This window comes from Rhinolophus sinicus, chromosome 13, assembly GCF_057876585.1.
Source record: "Rhinolophus sinicus isolate RSI-liver-muscle chromosome 13, RSI-T2T, whole genome shotgun sequence".
NCBI lineage: Eukaryota > Metazoa > Chordata > Mammalia > Chiroptera > Rhinolophidae > Rhinolophus > Rhinolophus sinicus.
In genome coordinates this window covers 535,768-554,121 of record NC_142513.1, presented here as the reverse complement: position 1 = coordinate 554,121, position 18,354 = coordinate 535,768, and the positions used below count along the sequence as shown (strand labels likewise).

The following is an 18,354-nucleotide window of genomic DNA, read 5'->3' as shown; positions in this document are numbered from 1 at the left end:
AGGTCCCCCCACCCGCAAATGTGGCCGATGAGGTTCAGGAAGGGACAGGGGCTCAGGACAGTGGCAGGAGGTGCCCGGATCCCCTGGGCAGCGTCGCCAACATATACAGCCCAGTTTGAACATCAGGTAAACAAGTGTATTCACATTTGTTAGTGACAGTGTTGTACGAGACAGATTTGTATTAAAAATTATCCTGTTTATCTGAAATCCAAATTCGCCTGAGTGTCCTGTGTCTCGATTTGCCACCCTCCGTGGAGGCCTCTGCAGGTCAGCACAGACCCTCCGCAGGTACCACTGACCCTCGTGTGCCCGTCTCTCCCAGCTGGCAGCACCGCCCACCCTTGGCTGCATCACCCAGCATAGTAAGATCTCAGGGCCCAGTCCCTGGGACCTGTGGTATGTGTGACGCATGTGGCAAGAAAGGGTTTTGCGGAAGTGACTAAATTAAAGATCTGGAGATGAAATGATCCTGGATTATCCAGGTAGGCCTTCAGTGCAATCTCATGTCCTTATAAGAGGGAGGCATGACACAGAAACCGTGTGACCACAGAGGTGGAGATGGGAGTGATGCAGCCACAAGCCAAGGGACATTGGCAGCTGTCAGAAGCTGCAAGAGGCAAGGAACGGCCCCTCCTCTACAGCCTCTGAGGAAGCGAGGCCCTACCAACACCTCGATTTTGTCCCAGGGATACTGATTTTGGACTGGGAGAGTCCTGTTGTTTTAAGGTGACAGCCCAAGGTCATTTGTCACAGCAGCTCCAGAAGACCCACACGCATGGGCCTGCAGCAGGCCAGTCTGCACCGGGAGCAGTCGGGGGTCCGCTGAGCCCACCCTAGCTCCTGCAGTGCCCACACATCCTGCTTCCTGGAGCAGGAATGGCTGGGCAGGGAGTGCTGCATGCACCTCTTTGCTGACAGAGATCAGGGCTTGTCTGGAGATGAAGTCCCTGGGTGTGCAGAGGGCCAAGCTGAGCAGCAGGATGAATGTGATGCTGCCTCCAGCCACAAGTGACGGCTCGGGATGGGGTAAGACGGGGGTTCCAGGAGCATGGCAGCCTGGGAACCCAGGTGAGGAACAGTGTGTGTGTGAGAGGCAAGCATTCATGGGGGAGGATCTCTCAGCACTCATTGGGTTCAGAGACCCCCAAAACATTCAGCTCCCCTTCTGCAGATATGAAGTGACCGGTTCTTTGTCCCGGATGTCCCACTGGGGCAACTCCCAAGCCCCCTTATGACAAGCCAGACCAGCTGGACTTGGGGTCTGGCCTCCTGGGCCGGGCCACTCACTGCAGCCCAGCCCACCACCCACCCTGGGTAGGTCGGGAGGACACCTGGCCTGGTCACCCACAGGGGTGATGAATGCCGGTGGGACAGCCAGGCAGGAAGGAGCTTGGGGAGAGCGCAGGGGAGCTGGAGAAGGGGTCCTAAGGAGAGCACTCCCGCAGGGTAGGCAGCCCTCACCCCACCCGGAAGCAGGCGCACACCGCTGTGGGATTGCTCAGTTTATTGGTAAAACGGGCACTGAGCGTGGTGAAGGCTGGACGCGGAAGCTGGGGCGGTGGGGGCGCTTTTCCTCTTAAAGAACTTCCACTGGACCTTGATGGCGAGCATCCAGTCGCTGACGGAGAGCCTCTGACAAGCGGAGGTGCAGACATGCGCCTGGCAGGGGTGCGGGGCACCGGGGCGGGGCTGGGGCCGGGGGCAGGGCGGGGGGCTGGGCGCGGCGCCGACTGGGAGGGTCGCGCCGCGGGCGCCCGCGCTTCACTTGCCCGCCTTCTGCGCCTTCTGCGCCGACTTGGTGACTTTGCCAGCGCCGCCGCTCTTCTTCTCCACGTTCTTGATGACGCCCACAGCCACCGTCTGCCGCATGTCGCGCACAGCGAAGCGGCCTGCGGGGAGGGGGCGTGAGGGGCTGGTGGGGGCTCCCAGGCTCCGCCCACCGCCGGGCGCCGGGATGCAACGCGCACGCGCAGCATCCTCCGCAGCCGGGGCGGAGGAACCTCACGCTGAGCACCAAGCTCTCGCGCCTGTTTCCAGGTGTGAGGCACGGAAGCGGTGTGGCTCACGGCTCCTTACAAATGACTGGCTTACAGGATTCGACCAACATGTTACAGCCCGTGAACCGTCCTTAGCACACGCCTTGGCGCTGTACGCCCTTTAGCTCTTTGGACTATGGCCGGCCACCCTGCCTGAGGCAGCTCGCCCAGGTAGGGCTGTGGGTTATCCTGCGGAGACCTGTCGGGCAGGCCAGCTGGAGGCGGGCGGTCAGCCCAATTCCACCACTAGACTAGCTGTGGGCCTTGGGTGCGTCATTTACGGCCTTCATCTGCAGAGGAGGACACCATCCCAGGCCTGCCCGGCAGGGCCACCTGCGCTCGGCAACACGAGGCCGTGGGTCTCTTGCTGAGCTCTAAGGGCAGCAGAAAAGCAAAGGCCCCGCCCCTCTGCAGTGGCCCCTCCGCCTAGACGGCTGCCAGAGCTGCCCTCCCTCACATGCACTCACCGAGCGGCGGGTACTGGGAGAAGCTCTCCACACACATGGGCTTCCCCGGGACCATCTCCACGATGGCTGCATCGCCCGACTTCAGGGACTTGGGGTTGTCCTCCAGCTTCTTGCCGGACCGCCGGTCAATCTTCTCCTTCAGCTCGGCAAACTTGCAGGCAATGTGGGCCGTGTGGCAGTCGATGACAGGCGAGTAGCCAGCGCTGATCTGCCCAGGGTGGTTCAGAATGATGACCTGTGGGCAGAGACGCATGAGGCTGTCAGGCAACCTGGGGTGGGCACCGGGGGAGGACCCCAAAGCTGGGGAGGCTCCGGCCCACCTCCCGGCTTCCTGAGGCCCGGACTGCTGATCACGGGGGACCCACCCCTGCCATCCTGGCCCCCGAGGTGCTCACTAAGCATTGGGCAAACCCTGAGAGATAAACAACTGACAGGTGCACTGTTTGAAACAGCCAGTGGGCAGCTTGTACTGTCCACCCTGGCCAGAACTAAGGCAGTAGGATGATAAAATTGGACTTCAGTTTTTATATTTCAATTATACCGTGTCTCCCCGAAAACAAGACTGGGTCTTACAATAATTTTTGCTCCAGAAGACACATTAGGGCGCATTTTCAGGGGCTGTATTATTTTTTCATGTATAACAATCTACATGTATTCAAATACAGTCATGTCATCTTCTGGAACATCGTCATAATGTACTAAATGCATCCGTCTGGCTGAAATCTTAACCGGGGCTTATTTTCAGGGTAGGTCTTATTTTGGGGGAAACAACGTATCTCAATAAAGCCCATTTTTAAAATCGTTCTCATGTGAAGAGGTGATCGAAAAAGGTTCAGTGACAATGCAGAGAATAAAGTATTAGAGAGATGTCTCGCACTAAATTAATAAAAGTATTTTCAGGACGAGTGGGACCTCAGTGAGGCCCTGAGGGGCAAGCCTGGGCCACCCAAGTCTACTCATTCTGTGCCCTCAGCCCTGATTCAACCTCTTCCCGCCTCAGTAGCCTCATTGGTAAAGCGGGGTCTGAGTTCTCCCCATGCCAGACTAAGGGGGTGTCAAGTGCTCGGCCGGCTCCAGGCAGCCCCTGACTTCACTGAGGACAGCCTGCTACCACCCTTGCAGGAAAAGGCCCCAGTGGCCACTGCACAGCCGCCCACCTGGGAGGTGAACTGGGCGGCCTCTTGAGGAGGGTCGGACTTGCTGTCCCCACACACATTGCCACGGCGGATGTCCTTGACAGACACATTCTTCACATTGAAGCCGACGTTGTCGCCGGGCAGGGCCTCACTCAGTGCTTCGTGGTGCATCTCCACCGACTTCACCTCCGTGGTGATGTTCACGGGTGCAAAGGTCACCACCATGCCCGGCCGGAGGATGCCCGTCTCCACTCGGCCCACAGGCACGGTGCCAATGCCTGGGCCAAGAGGAGAGGCTGTGAGGGGCAGGTGGGGCTGAGGGGGGCCCTGGTCCTCCCGGGCCGGTGGGGGGCATGGCCACATGCAGGGAGCAAGGGGACTGGGAGACCCCAGGCAGGGCAGACACTGAGAGGTTCGCACAGAAGTGGACGCTCCCGGACCCCATCAGAAAAGGAAGGGACTGAACCAGAGAGAGTCCCCAGGAGGGGGAGACAAGCAAGGAGAGAGCCACCTGGAACTGAGAGCCTTTCCCTGAAGGAGGCACTGTGGGTCCCTCCGCTCTCTGAGGCCCCTCCTTGTGAGGTGCCAGCACCATAGAGGGTTGAGGACAGCCCACCTGGGATTGCCTGGCTGGGCTTCAATGCTGCTGGTCCCGGGGACTATCCCTGAAGGGGCGTGGGTGCCCCATGCTTATCACAGGTCTGCTCACACTTGTGTGGCTGCCCAGTGGGCGTCTCATCTACCCCAGGGCGTGGGAGACTCTACCCCATTTCTCTGGCTGTGATAGACGCTTATGTGGCTTATATTATGATGGAGACTGAGGCTGCTGGCTGTTCTCCACGCATGACACTCCCACCCTGCACATGGGCCCCCACATCTCTAGCTACATTTGTTTATGGTTTCTATATCACCTCATGAACAGCATTTCTCATTCCTGGAGTGGATCGTGTCTCCCACAAGAGTGGGACCTCCAGGGGGAAAGAGAGTATGAGTCACCCCTGTGCCACCAGCTCCTGGTGTAGGGCTGACCATTTACCTGAAGGGAGGAAGACCTGACAAACACTGGACAGATCAATGGATAGTGGGTGGGTGGGTGGGTGGATGGATGGATGGATGGATGGATGATGGATAAATGGATGGATGCTGGATGGATGGATACTAGATAGATGGATGGATGGATAGATGGATGCTGGCTGGATGGATGGACGCTGGATGGATGGATAAATGGATGGATAAATGGATGGATGGATGGATGGATGGACGGTAGGTGGATGGATGGTCCCCCAGACAGTGTGCAGCGTGGGGGGAGAGGCAGAAATAACCTGGAGCTCCTAGCTGGGGACCCTGGGCTCAAGAGAGGGGTCTGAAGGGCAGAGCTGGCCAAGGTGGACTGGGTGCCTGCAGTGGAGCAAATGGAGCCCTGCACCCCCACTCACCGCCAATCTTGTACACATCTTGCAGTGGCAGGCGCAGAGGCTTGTCCGTGGGGCGTGTCGGGGGTAGGATTGTGTCCAGGGCCTCCAGCAGGGACACACCACTGGCATTCCCTTCCTTACGCTCCACTTTCCAGCCCTTGAACCACGGCATCTGAGCAGGAGGAAGGAGGCACCCGTCGTAGAGACCGCCTGAGCCCACCCCACCCTCAGTTCACACTCCCACCATCACAGAGACGGGGGCAAGAAGAAGCAGAGCATCCACCTCATCCCAGACTGCTCAGACCGGGCTCAGATGGATGACGACCTGAGGTTCGGAACCAGCCCCTCCCCCCTGCAGCCCCCAGGACCCTGGCCCTCAGATCCCAGACCCAGTCAAGCACCAGGGCACAAAAGGCCAAGTCTGGCCCACGGCCAAGCTAGAGGCACAGATTCCAGCCTCAGCCCCAGAGATGCTGACCATCCCCAAGCAAGGCAGACACGTCACTGCCCAGGGCGTCTCCTGACAGCAGACCCAGCGCCCTCCTGGCACAGAGTCCCCCTGGCCCAGCTGCCACAGATCGGGAGGAGAAAGGCCAGCAGCACTGTGCCCCACGTCCATTCCCAGGTACTACATCCTCCAGACAGCCCAGGTCAACGGTGGTGAGGGGGCCCCATTATCTAGCAGGTCAGGCATGGGAAATGTGGGGGTGGGGGTCCTGTCTGCCTCTCCAGGAGAACAGAGGGTGCAATCAGCTCACCCATCACTATGTGAGATCCCATGAGGGAACGTACAATCCACAGTGCAAACGTGCAGCAGAGCAAGACGGGGTCCCTCCAGCTGCACCCTCTGACAATGGGGCTCCAGGGCTATCTCCCTGGCTCTCCCTCCACACCCACCTCCAACAGTGTGGGTGGCTGCAGTGCTGGCTAGAGTGAGTGGCCGCCCTTCTGGGCCAGGTTGTCCTCTGGCTTGACAGTGCCTAGGCACTTGCTTTCGGGTTCCACAAATTCAAAACAACCAGGCTCCACTCATTACCTCCTGCCAAGTCAGAGTCCCTGGGACACTGGCTGCCTGAGCCACAAACTGCCCAACTGACCAGCAGAGAGCCAGCCCTCAGCCCTTCCCAGAGCCCTACCAGCTCCAGGCCCCAAGAGGCTCCTGGGGGAAATGAAAACTAACCCTGCCATGGCCGGGCTCCTGGAGATGGGGTGCATAGACCCAGGCCCCGGCAGCCACTGGCCTTGCACTGTCAACCTGGGGAGAGTGTCCCTGGCCAGAGAAAGGGCCAAAGAGACCTCTGCCAGCCCTGCAGGGAGGTTGAGCTGAGGGCCAAAGCCCTGGACCCCAAAGAGGCTGGGGCACCTCACCAGGCTCACACACCCACCGTGGGCTGGCACCCATACACACACACGGTAAGGGGGACCAGGAGGGCCAAGATGGGCCAGGGCACCAGCCCTCCCAGCCTGCACCCCATCCTACGTGGCCTGACCTTCGACCCCGTGCTCTAGGCCCTGGGGGAGAGGTCTGAGCACCCCACCACCTGCCCCACCGGGCACTCACGTTGGGTGAGGGCTCCAGCATGTTGTCGCCGTGCCAGCCCGAGATGGGCACGAAAGGCACGGTGGCGGGGTTGTAGCCGATCTTCTTGATATAGGCGCTGACCTCCTTGACAATCTCGTCGTAGCGCTTCTCGCTGTAGGCGGGCTCCGTGGAGTCCATCTTGTTGACCCCCACAATGAGCTGCTTCACGCCCAGCGTGTAGGCCAGCAGCGCATGCTCCCGAGTCTGCCCGTTCTTGGAGATGCCTGCCTCAAACTCGCCCACTCCCGCTGCCACGATCAGCACTGCGCAGTCCGCCTGCCCAGCAGGCCAGGCACAGTGAGCCCCAGAGCCCGCCTCATGCCCAGGCCCCTCCCAGTAGCTAGGGGCTTGGGCAGTTGCCTGGTGATGGGACCTGGGGATTTCGGCCTTAGGGGCAGTAGCGGGGGCTCATCCATCTGTCTATCTGTCTGCCTCTGCGAATGCCCGGGCAATGTCAGAGATTGTCTGAGTCTGTCTGTATTTTTGCCCACATCTCAGTGACATCATCCTGGCCTCTGTGTTTGTCTACCCGCACAGGTGGCCCTGGCAGTGGCTCTCCTTACAGGTTCCCTTCTGGCTGAGATGCTGGGGCACTTAATCAGTTCTTTGGGGGACTCTGTACTAGGTGGGGCAAGTAGTGGCAAAGGTGAGGGTTTCCTGCCCTGGTGAGGAGGCAGAGGAGACCCAACTACCCCTCAATGACTCCAGGGTCCCCAGTGTCCCCTGACGGGGTACCCTTGCCCCACCTCCAGGGCCTGGGTGGCCTCTGCAGCCCTGCCCACCTGGGATGTGCCCGTGATCATGTTCTTGATGAAGTCGCGGTGGCCCGGGGCATCGATGATGGTGATGTAGTACTTGCTGGTCTCGAACTTCCACAGGGAGATGTCGATGGTGATCCCACGCTCGCGCTCTGCCTTCAGCTTGTCCAGCACCCAGGCATACTTGAAGGAGCCCTTCCCCATCTGAAGGGGTGGGGGCGCAGTTCAGGGCGGGACCCAGGACTCCGCCAGCATGGCCAGCGGGTCCCCTGGGCCATGGGAGCAGCATGTCACAGCACGGAGGCCCGGGTAGAGGCAGAAGATAGGCCCCAGCCCCTCTCACCCCCGCTTGGACCCTGGAACTCTGCACCCATCTCTGGAATAAGGGAGTCAGACGCAAGGACCTCTGAGGGACACGCAGACCTCAACCTGCCCTGCCCAGGCCCAGCCATTCTGTCTCCCCAGGTCCAGCCTCCAGCCACCTAAACGAGTGCAACTCAAGCATCCACCAGTAGGTGGCGCAAGGGCCTGGGACCCGCGTTTGAAGAGACTCCGCCAGGCGGTTTGAACCACTCCCCTGGCTGAGGGCTCCCCCTTTATCTGAACCCGCGGACCACCCCCCACACACACACACCGCAGATCCCTGCTTCAGCCAGAGGCAGACAACACCACTGTGTTTCAAGCTGTCAAACCAAAAAACCCGTCTGTGATCTTTTCTAAGGGGAATTAAAAAAGAAAAAAATCAGATGAGGTTGCAAGGAAAGGCCTAGCTTTCCAGCTCTTTCTACAGCCAGCCAGACTTTCGAACAGCTCTGATGCTCCTCCTTCCCCTCCTCACCCCACCTGAGCAAGGGAAGCAAGGCCGGGCTGCTCTCTGCAAACAGGTGTTTGCAGAGAGACCCCCATGCCTGGGGCCAGGCTGCAGTTAGGGCAGCAGCTGTGGTCACTGCCCAGCTGAGCAAAGTTCCCTGCCAGGGCCGTTAACAGACCTCTGCCTGTACCCTCCAGGGAAGCTGCCCAGCCAGGACCACACATACAGGACCCAGGTAGATGTGAACCACATGCCCTGCAAACACCCTCAGGCTCCCCCAAACGCCAGACCCACAGGGAAGGAGTGACACAGCTTTTGGGCCCCGGCTTGGAGGCAAGTAGCTCAGAGCACCGCCCCCCCCCCAAACAGGTTCAGCCCCGGTCTGCTGGGCCCAGCCCCACCCACTCTGTCATCCAGGTGAGAGACTTCACAGCTGCCCAGACAGGGCTTCTCCCAGAGCTCAGGGCTTGGGGTAAGGGGTGCAGAGAGCAGACACCCCACTCCATGGCCATTTCCCACCCAGGGTCTCAGCCACTTGAGAGGAGTAGCTTCCAGAAAGAGGAGGTCAGCCCATGGGACCCCTCTCATCCTCCCCAGGCAACCAAGCCTCCTCAAAGGGCGCCACTCTAGACAGGCAACCGTCCGGCCCGGCACGAGAAAATGGAGCCGATGGGCTGGGTGCCCATCAAGCAGCTATTAATAGCTGCCCTGAGTCCTGGCTCAGCCCTGGGACAAGTGAGGGCAGTGCCATCTCCAGCCCCAGACCTCAGCCCTGGGGACACAGGAGCCCAACCCCGGGGGCCACACAAGCCAGGGGCCAGGGCCCTCGATACCAGTTGACAGAGAGTTCCAGAGCCTTCTGTGGACCAGTACAGGGCAGAAATGCAGCATCCAGGCCACTCCCTTACCCTGGGCCAAATCCAGCTAGCCATCCCACTTGCCCCACCAAACACATTCTCAGAGAGAGGATGCCCCTGCTCCCCCATGCCACTCCCATCTGGACCCTCTGAGATGCATGTCCCCCACACAGGGTCCTTTAGGGCTCATGCCAGTCTTGAGATACACTGAGCCCCGTGCCCAGGGTCAGGGAAGGTGAGCCTAGCCTCCCTGTGGGAACTGTCCCCAGGGTGGAGACAGAGCTGGGAGCCCCCTCCTCCTGGCAGGGGCAGGGCTCACCTCGGCAGCCTCCTTCTCAAACTTCTCGATGGTCCTCTTGTCGATGCCCCCGCATTTATAGATGAGGTGGCCTGTCGTGGTGGACTTGCCTGAGTCCACGTGGCCAATGACCACAATGTTGATGTGTGTCTTCTCCTTGCCCATTCTTCCCGGGGTGTGGGGGCAGCTGCACAACCTGGGTTGCTCTGGCTTGGGCTGGGGTCTGCTGAGCAGTGATTCTGTGGGTTGGGGCTGGGGGACAGGCGATGGTCTCAGAGGGGAACCTCACAAGACATAGCCCTGCACAGGTCAACGTCACATCTCTGCCCACAGACCGGGCCCCCAAGACCGAGCCAAGTCCCCAGGTTTGGTGGGGAAGGACGAGCCCCCTCCCAGCCTGTGCCTGACTCAGCTGAGCCAGGTGGCAAGCCCAAAGCCCAAACAGTCCAATCTGCTGTAGATATCTGGGTGTCATGCTCAAGGAGCCCCCACATGAAAGAGTTTAACCCTCATCTGGAGAGACTGAGAAACACCAGACTGGACGAGCCCCATGACCAGTCAGGAGCTGGGTGATGAGTCACCCTGACAGGCTCTCCAGTGCCCTGTCCCCGCTGCTTGCTCCCCCACCAGGAGTCGTGGGCAGGGATGCTGTACCCTACCCCATGCCACCCCCACCCAGGTCTGCACGGTGCAGCGATGGTCAATACCTCCCACACCCCCCCTCTAGCAAGGAGGGTGCCATCTTCCTCTCATCCCTGCCTGCAGGCTGGCACCAAGGGACACAGGCTGGGCCAGAGCTCCAACAGGACGATGCAGTGCCCAGAATAGCCTGGGCCCTCCCCAATCTGGGCAGGGGGCAGACAATAGGGCAGGGAGGTGGGCGTCCCTGCTCTGTCCAGAGGAGGGAGAATCTGGCCCCAGCAGGCCAGCTCAGCAGGTGCTGAACAGAGATGCCTTCAGCCTGGTGGGGACAGGGGGGCACCACGTCCCCCTTCCCTCTGGTCAAGGCCCAGGGTCACAACCCCCTGCCCCATCCTGGAGGTCAGTGGAGAATCCCAGGCAGCCCAAATGGGGGCAGGCGCTGGAGGAGGAAAAGCGCACAAACGGCTCACACTAGGGTGGGGACACCAGGTGGACATTGTTGGGGCCTGGGGAAGGGGCCAACTGAGGAGGCCCCCAGGTCTCTCCGACCCCCCTTCCCCCACTCCAGTTGCCAGGGCTCCCACAGCGGCTGGACCCCAACCAGCCCCCAGCACTGACGACTCTGCCCAAAACCAGCAGGGCCCGGGGTGGTCCCAAGGTCACAGCAGCAGGGCGATCGCCACCGCCCAAGAAACTGGCCCCTGCCGCCGCCGCCGCGTAAACAAGCGCTACCGCGGAGGCCCCCCCCCTGCCCCCTCCCCCCGCTCCTGGGTACCGACCCCGGGTGCCGAGTCCGGGAGCGTGGGGTGGGCGGCCAATCCCCGCGGCGAGCAGCGCAGCCTCGCCAGGAGCAGGGCCGGCCCCTCTCTGCCCCCAGGACCGGTCCCTGGGGAGGGGTCCCTCTGAGGAGGGCTGGGGGCGGGCGCGGGGACCCGGAGACCGCGCGTCCTTACCCAGAGCCGAGGTCTCAGCCAGAGGGACTGACGGCGCCGGCGCCGGCGGTTTTATCTCTCCAGGAGGGGTCCGCCTATTGACGGAGCGGGCGCGATGCACTGCGCCCCTGCAGTACGGCAATGCGGTACCGGCGGGCGGGGCCAGGCTGCGCGGGGCGCAGGGATACGGGGACCACGGACCCGCGGACGCGCGCGGGCGCGACGGGAACGCGAAAGGAGGATGCGGAGAAGACGCGAGCTACAAAGGCGCAGAGATGAGACGCGCCCGGGAGGGAAGGAGGGAGGGAGCGCAGGCCGAGAGAAAATAGGCGGAGGCGGGCGGGGGGCGGAGAGCTGGGGGCAGGGAGAGGGGGACCGAGAGGAGGGAGGGGCAGAGATGTGAAGAAGCGGCAGGCGAGAGGTGGCTAGAAACAGAGGACAGATAAAGTGTCACAGACGCCAGGCTCAGGCACGCCCGGAGAGGTGGAGCGAGAACAGGACAGAAAGACACTTCAAACATAAAAGGAGGTCCCCAGGGATGGGACCCGCAGGGACCGGGGCAGGTGGGGTGGGGGAGGCGGGATGCTGGGCTGGGCAGAGGAGCACGTTGGGCCTGGGGCTGGGGGACAGCCTGAGGTTGAGGGTCTTGGCGCTGGTCTGCCTGCATCTCCCAGGGTCAATCTGGCCCCGCGTGTGGTTGGTGCCTGTTCTGAGGTGTCCCCAGGATGCGGCGCAGCACACAGGATACGCAGGCCCTCCTAAGGGGACCTGCTCCCATGTGTCTGCCACATGGGCTCCCCCTGGCAGGCCTGAAAGCCAAGCTTCTTCCCACCTGGCCTATGGTGTGGCTGGGGAACGGTGTTCTCCAGGGTCCCCTCAGCTTGGTCAAATGGCCTGAGGTTCTGTCAGCACATCCACTCAGACCATCCTCCCTTTGAGGCCTCTGGAGAGGACCATTTTCCACCCTGCGTCCTTCTCAGTGCAGGGACCCTCAAAGCCTGGCCCCAGAGAGCTTCCAGGGCTGGGTGGGTGTGTGGGTGGGGCTCCCAGAAAAGCAGAGCTCCCCAAGGCAACATTCAGCGCCCAAACAGAGACTTAGGCTGTGGCCACTCAGCTTCTCGGCCTCTCGTTCTGGGTCCTGGTGGGGTCAGAGTGCAGGCCACAGACAGCCCTGTTCCACAGGAGCTGGGAGGTCCCTGAGGGTGCTGGGCAGACCAGGGTCGTAGCCAAAATGGGTTTTAAGAAGGGGAATGGCAGCCCCGTGTTATGTGGAGACCAAGGTTATGGGCCTCCGGGTGCCTCCATCCTGTGAATTCAAGTTTACTCATTATCACAACACCCATAGCTGTCCCCCTCCTGCCCGGATCTGGAGGACACGTGCATCTTATTTGTCTTTGTAACACCCGTTCTCAAGAAATGTGTGTTGTGTGAATGAGAGCAGAGGCCCACCGCCCAGCACCTTCCACTGGGGCGATGCAGTGGGGCCCCCCATCATGGGACCGCCCCCACAGGTCAGGAAGTAAAGGGGGTGCCAGGGCAGCAGTTGGGGCCAAGCAGGTCTGTCAGGCCCATGGGAAGTGTTGCTCAGGGAGGGTCTGCCCCACCCACAGACCCACAGACCAGGTGGGGAGGGGCAAGCAGATGACCGGGCAGTTTCCAGGGCTGCTGATACCATCAAACAGGAGCCAGGAGTTAAAAATAAATGGCTGGTGAGAAAGCGAGGCCCACCCCACCCCTGTCCAGCTGGTCTCTATATTTAATGCATCCCTCCTGCCTGAAGGTTACTCAGGATTTGGAAGGTGCTGGGATTTGCTGAGGTTGGGATGGGTGAGACCAAGGGGGCAGTAGGCAAGGGTCCCTGGGGACACCCACCCAACGTCCCCTGAGAGACTACTAGCACCCAGGACCCTAGGCTGCCTGCGGCCTCAGAGGGTGTCTGTCAGACACCCTCACACAGAGGTCTGAGCCCCACCTGTCCACTCCTGGCTCCCCCACAGCTGTCAGCTGACAACCAGATCGCCCTGGGTGCCCATGCTGGGGCCGACCTGCGCTGGAGGCATTTGCTGCACAGAGCAGTGGTCAGTGCCACTGCAATGCACAGTCCTCCTGAAGGGCCCGCCCAATGACCTTGGGAGGGGTCTCAGGGGTTTTCTCCAAAAAGCCTCCGTGTCCCCAGGATGTGCCCATCCACCCAGCTGGGCTGCCCCACAAGGCCCTGGGGACCCAGGCAACCCAGGCGACCCAGCCATCCGGACAAACTCCAGCCACATGGACTGTGAGACTAAACAAGGTATATGTTAAATAGTGACACATCTACAGTGCAAAACAGCTACACAGCACCAAAGAGCTACTAAACTGCCTCTAACTGCCCAGTAGTACTTAGTGACTACTAACTACTGAGGAGTACTGAGTGACCACTGAACAGCACCAACTAACCACCAAATACTAACTTGCACTGGACAGCCTCTAACCACGGAGCAGCACTGAACAGCCTCTAAATACTAAGCAGCACTAAATACCACACAACCTACTAAACGGCCACAGTTGCCAAGCCTTGCCAGTTCACCAAGTGCCAGGCAGGGCTGCCCCAGGACCCATGGACCAAGAGCCAGCTGGGCACAGAGGGGCAAAGCACAGTGCCCAAGGTCACGGAGCAAGGAGGTCAGAGCTTGCAGTTGGCTTGGAAGGCCTGAGCGAGTGTTACCTCCGGACAGAAGCCGGCCGGGTTCCCACCTGTGCACCCCACCCTCCCCCAGGTCAGGCTTGCCCCTCCCCTCACCCCCCCTTTTCTCACATCTGAGCCACTGGCCACAGTGACCCCATAGCAGCCAAAAGGGGGGGCAAAGCAGGGGAGGAGCTTTAGCCAACCAGGCTGTGCAGCCTCACAGCTCACCTTCTGGTGAGAGAGGCACGAGGAAGGGGTACCAGCCTCGCTGCCACAGCCCGCCCTTTGGCCCCCAGGCCCAGCCAACCAGCAGTGTGGGGAGACACAGGCAGGCCCCTCTTTAGCTGGCTGGGGTTTGGAGCCTGAGGAAAGAAGATCCAGCTAAAATTAACTGTTCTCAAGCTGTCAGCCCTGGAAATAAACCCGCTTCCCATTGGCTGTGGGTGATGTCACCGCTGGTTAATAATAACCTGTGAATGCATAACTAGCCACCTGCGATGTGCCTTCCTGTGGGGCCAGGCCAGCAGGTGGAGCTGACAACCCAGATACTGTCAGAGGGCCCAAGGCAGGGCAGGGTCAGGGCAGAGTGAGCCCTCCAGCCTCTCAGAAGGACCTCCACCCCCGGCCTTGGGCCGTGGGCTGCCCTCTGACCCCAGGGCATGGGTGCACACCTGTCATGCATGCGGGGTCTGGCACATCCTGCCTCAGTATACCTGGGCAGCAGGACCCTGAGCACAAGTTTCCCCGAGCTCTCTGGGCCCAGCACCCAGAGGACGGAGCTGACTACCAGGTACAAATTCAGTGGCCTCCATGGCACAGAGGAGCTCTTAGCTATGGAGCTTTCTTCCGAAAAAGCAAGGTCATGTCTCCTAAATGGGGGAGGGGTGGAAGGAGGCAGGGGCTGGAGCTGGGGCAGGCCACATGCCACATGCACACCGGCTAGGCCCCCAGGCCAGCCAAGGGCCCCACCAGCCAGCCAGCCCTGTGCTTAGTCCCTGGGCTACGTGAAACAGGGAGTTGGGGTGACACTCTAAATAATCCAGGCGCCCAAACACTCCACCCTACCAAATCCAGAGTGTCTGGGAAGGTATGAGGCTGACCTGAGTCTGCCCGGGAAGCCCAGAGAGGGGCACACAGCCCGTCAGAGCGGGTGAAGGGCAGCCTGGCCTGCCCCCACTTCTCCTGCCATGGGCCCTTGGGCCACAGAAGCTGTCTGGGGCCCCTTGGCACCTTCTGCAGCAGCAGGGAATCGTTGCCATAGTGAAGGCGCAGGCAGCAGGGCAGGCTCCTCCCCCCAAGGCCCTCGCTGCCGAGGAGCACGGGTGGCACCTGTTTGGGAGGGCAGTCTGCAAGCGCCGGAGCTTAACCTCTGCCCCACACAGGTCCAGCGCCACCTGCTTCCACGAAGCAGACTGCCCGCAGCACTTCCCCTCCGGCACCAACGGTGGAGGGGTCTGGTGGGCTCTAGTGGCCAGCCAACCAGAGAGCCTAGGGCAGGAGGCAGCCCCTGCAGTGGGGCACTGAGAAAGGGGAGGACCGGGGAGGGTCTGCAGGCCCCTGCCCCCTCCCTGCACAGTCCCCTCCGGGCCCTTCCTTCCCCAGCTGGATCCAGGTCCTCCTTGGGGCTGACCAAAAGCAGAGCTGCCGTCCTCTGCCAGTGAGAGCTGAGGCAGAGGCGACAGTGCTCGGCCAGCCTCCCACCCCGGGTTCAACGGGAGGAATTGAGTTCACTGGCAACTCAGACCCATGTTCCCAACTCTCTGAACAGCAGTTGGGGTCCCCCTGCCCGAGAGCAGGAGACCTCACGGCAGGCAGGCGTCTTGGGAGTGAGCAGACGCAGGAGGCCACAGCGGCATCGTTCTCCCCTTCTTCTGTGGGTGGCCGAGACCCAGAGCCCCCTTTGCCCCAGGAAAGGCCCTCCCTACACCGGCAAGACGGAGGAGACTGGACCTTGGTGGGGGAAAGGACAGGACAGGCACGGAGGGAGACTCTGCCTCCATCACTGAATTGCACACTTTGGTTAGTTTTACATTATGGGAACGACCTCAGTAAGATTCGGGTATTGCAACTCTCTCTATTTTTATTTTCCAAAAATGTTTTAGTTATCGTAGTTCATCTGTCTTTCCATATTAATTTTAGGATCTGTCTGTCTGTATCTTAAAAACTCTTGCTAGGGGCCAGCCCAGTGACTCAGGTGGTTGGAGCTCCGTGCTCCTAATGCTGAAGGCTGCCGGTTCGATTCCCACATAAGCCAGTGGGCTCTCAACCACAAGGTTGCGGGTTCGATTCCTCAACTCCCCCAAGGGATGGTGGGCTGCGCCCCCTGCAACTAACAATGGCAACTGTACCCGGAGCTGAGCTGCGCCCTCCACAACTAAGATTGAAAGGACAACAACTTGACTTGGAAAAAGTCCTGGAAATACACACTGTTCCCCAATAAAGTCCTGTTCTCCTTCCCCAATAAAATCTTTAAAAACAAACAAACAAACAAAAAACTCTTGCTGAGATTTTTGTTGGAATTGCATTTAGACATCATTTTGGAGGGAATTCGTGTCTTTTCTATACCAGGTCTCCACTTCCTTAGATCTTCTCTGATCTTTTCTATTAGCATTTCATTTTGGCACATGTTTTGTTAGGCTTTATACCTAAGTGTTTCATGGTCAGAGGGTTGCTATTATAAAAGATTTTTTTTTTTTTAATTTCTGCTTCTAGCTGTGAATTGCTAGTATGTGGAAATAGGATTGGTTTTTGTGTGGTTACCTTGTATCTTGTTAATCTCATTCATTCAACTGGCTTTTTTGTGGATTCTCTAATGCCAGATCATCAGGTTGCCTGTGAATATGGACAGTTCCATTTCTGTTTCTTGCCTTATTGCAGTGGCTAGGACTCATGAGACATGTTGGACAATTGAAGCAAGGCAGGACAGAATCCTGGGGCAATCCTGGGAGAGAATTCAGTCTTTTCCATCATGTGCAATGTTGGCCGTACTTGCTTCATGTTCTCATCGATGGAAGACATTCTGCTCTATTCCTCCTTTGCTGAGTTGTCATCATGAATGGGTGTGGAGTTTTGTCACAGCGGGTGGGGGGAAGGGGAAAGCAGCTCTTCCTGTGGGTGGGGGCTCTGTGGTTTCTTGTTCCAGAGGATGGCTGTCAAGACCCCAACTGCCCATCCCCTTTTCTTTCCTCCCCAACCCCCCACGCTGAGCTTCCCATGTCTGAGCCCAGTCCAGGGAGCCCAGGGAGGCATGGGCCTGGGTCCCACGGGAAATAGATGCTGGATGCAGCTGCCTCAGGGCCATCCCAGGGGCCTGGCACTGTTTGTCACCCTCAAGGAAGGAGGCACTGCCAAGATCTCAGGGGCAGGACTGCCCTGGCTATAAGGTGCCCACAGAGTGACGGCTGGGCCTGCCACATGAGCGCCCACTCCCTGGCAGTTGCTGGGACATCTTGCCCTCTGCTCCCTGCCAGGAAGCAGGACCTGTCTTCAGTCTCCCCATACCCACAGCCCAATGGACCAGTGCTCCCTGCAGCCTCAGGGCTGCAAGGGTCGAGTCAGGGCCAGAGACCCTCACCCACACATGTTTTGCTTGGAGACCCTCCCCAGCCTCCCTGCCTGACTCTCTGGGCCCTTACCCTAAAGCAGGTGCTGCTGGGCTCAAATCCCCACCTCTCCCTGCATCTTTATGAAGCACAAAACATCAAATCCCAAATCCCATCACACGTCAAGGTCACCGGGGGCTGCCCCTTGCTCAGGGATGGAGTGAGATGCTCCAGTGCCATAGGGAGGGCGAGGGGGACAGGTGCGTAGGAACCCAGCAGGTGAGGCAGGGCGCTGCTCTGCCACCCATCCCAGGATAGCACGTGGTCGGGGACTGGCACCAGAGCAGAGGCCAGCGGGGAGACGCTGCTTCCACAGAGTGGGCAGCTCCCCACGGCCCTGAGCAGAGCTGCTGGCTGGCCTGGCACAGCCCTTGGTGATGTGGTTGTGGTGCCTCTGACCCACAAGGGGGTTCAGGGCTTGGTGAGTGGGTGGGGAGGTGGAGGATGTCCCTTAAGAATGAAATTTGATTTGCACTAAATTCACACCTAGTTTATGATCCAGAATTAGCCCCCTGGCGTGGGCAGAAGCCTGCCAGGACGTGACTGTGGCTCTCAACCAGAATGAGAAGAGACGATAGTCAGCTGTGAAGTAGGGTTTGGGGCTGCCATGCCTCAAAACCTCTCCTGCATGGTCATGTGTCTCACTCGTGTGTGCAAGTGACCCCCCTGTGTGAGGCACCGTTATCTGGAAAGCCCCTGAAAGATCCATCCCCCCCGGAACTGTCCTCCTCCAGTGGACCAGCAGGGGCCTTCTGTGGGGACCCCAGGAAAAGATGGAGGAGGCGGAGGAGGATGAGAATTATTGGGGACAGGTAACTGCACCTCCTCCTGGGGTCCCCCAGGCCACACTGCTGCCTAGGCCAGGTCATAGCCAGGTCAGCAGCCTCTACCCCAACCCAGACAGATGAAGGGCCACATCCAGGGACAGCCAGGGCTGAGTTGAGCAGACGCCGGGCTTGAGGACTCAAAGCACATAGCATCTTCTGGATACCACCCAGCGCCCACAGCTGGGGGGAGGGGATGCCGCCGGGGGCCCACCTCTGGCTAAAGGGCTGGGCGCCAATGAGCAGATGCCCCCATCTGCGCTGGGTGATCGCGAGTACTGAGTGGAGGCCAGAGAGGGCAGTGCGGAGGATGGGCCTGCAGGGCTCAG

At 60.0% G+C, this 18,354-nt stretch overlaps 1 protein-coding gene and 1 long non-coding RNA gene across 3 annotated transcripts; one reads left to right on the top strand and one right to left on the bottom strand.

Moving 5' to 3' along the window:
• Nucleotides 1-1,489: 1,489 nt before the first annotated feature.
• On the bottom strand, nt 1,490-11,221 carry EEF1A2 (eukaryotic translation elongation factor 1 alpha 2). The gene is made up of 8 exons (XM_074318099.2): nt 10,956-11,221; nt 9,382-9,612; nt 7,419-7,598; nt 6,616-6,912; nt 5,076-5,226; nt 3,661-3,917; nt 2,504-2,738; nt 1,490-1,889 (listed from the first exon to the last, which is right to left on the bottom strand). The coding sequence occupies exons 2-8, from the start codon at nt 9,523-9,525 to the stop codon at nt 1,762-1,764; spliced, it is 1,392 nt and encodes a 463-aa protein (XP_074174200.1). The 5' UTR covers nt 9,526-9,612; nt 10,956-11,221; the 3' UTR covers nt 1,490-1,761.
• Nucleotides 11,222-13,057: 1,836 nt separating this feature from the next.
• LOC141568292 (uncharacterized) lies at nt 13,058-17,897 on the top strand. Of its 2 annotated transcripts, none has more exons than XR_012491412.2 (3): nt 13,058-13,224; nt 15,368-15,618; nt 15,774-17,897. It is a non-coding gene; the product is annotated as an uncharacterized LOC141568292 (long non-coding RNA). The 2 variants fall into 2 exon arrangements; XR_012491411.2 differs by lacking the exon at nt 13,058-13,224 and adding an exon at nt 13,853-14,389.
• Nucleotides 17,898-18,354: the final 457 nt, after the last annotated feature.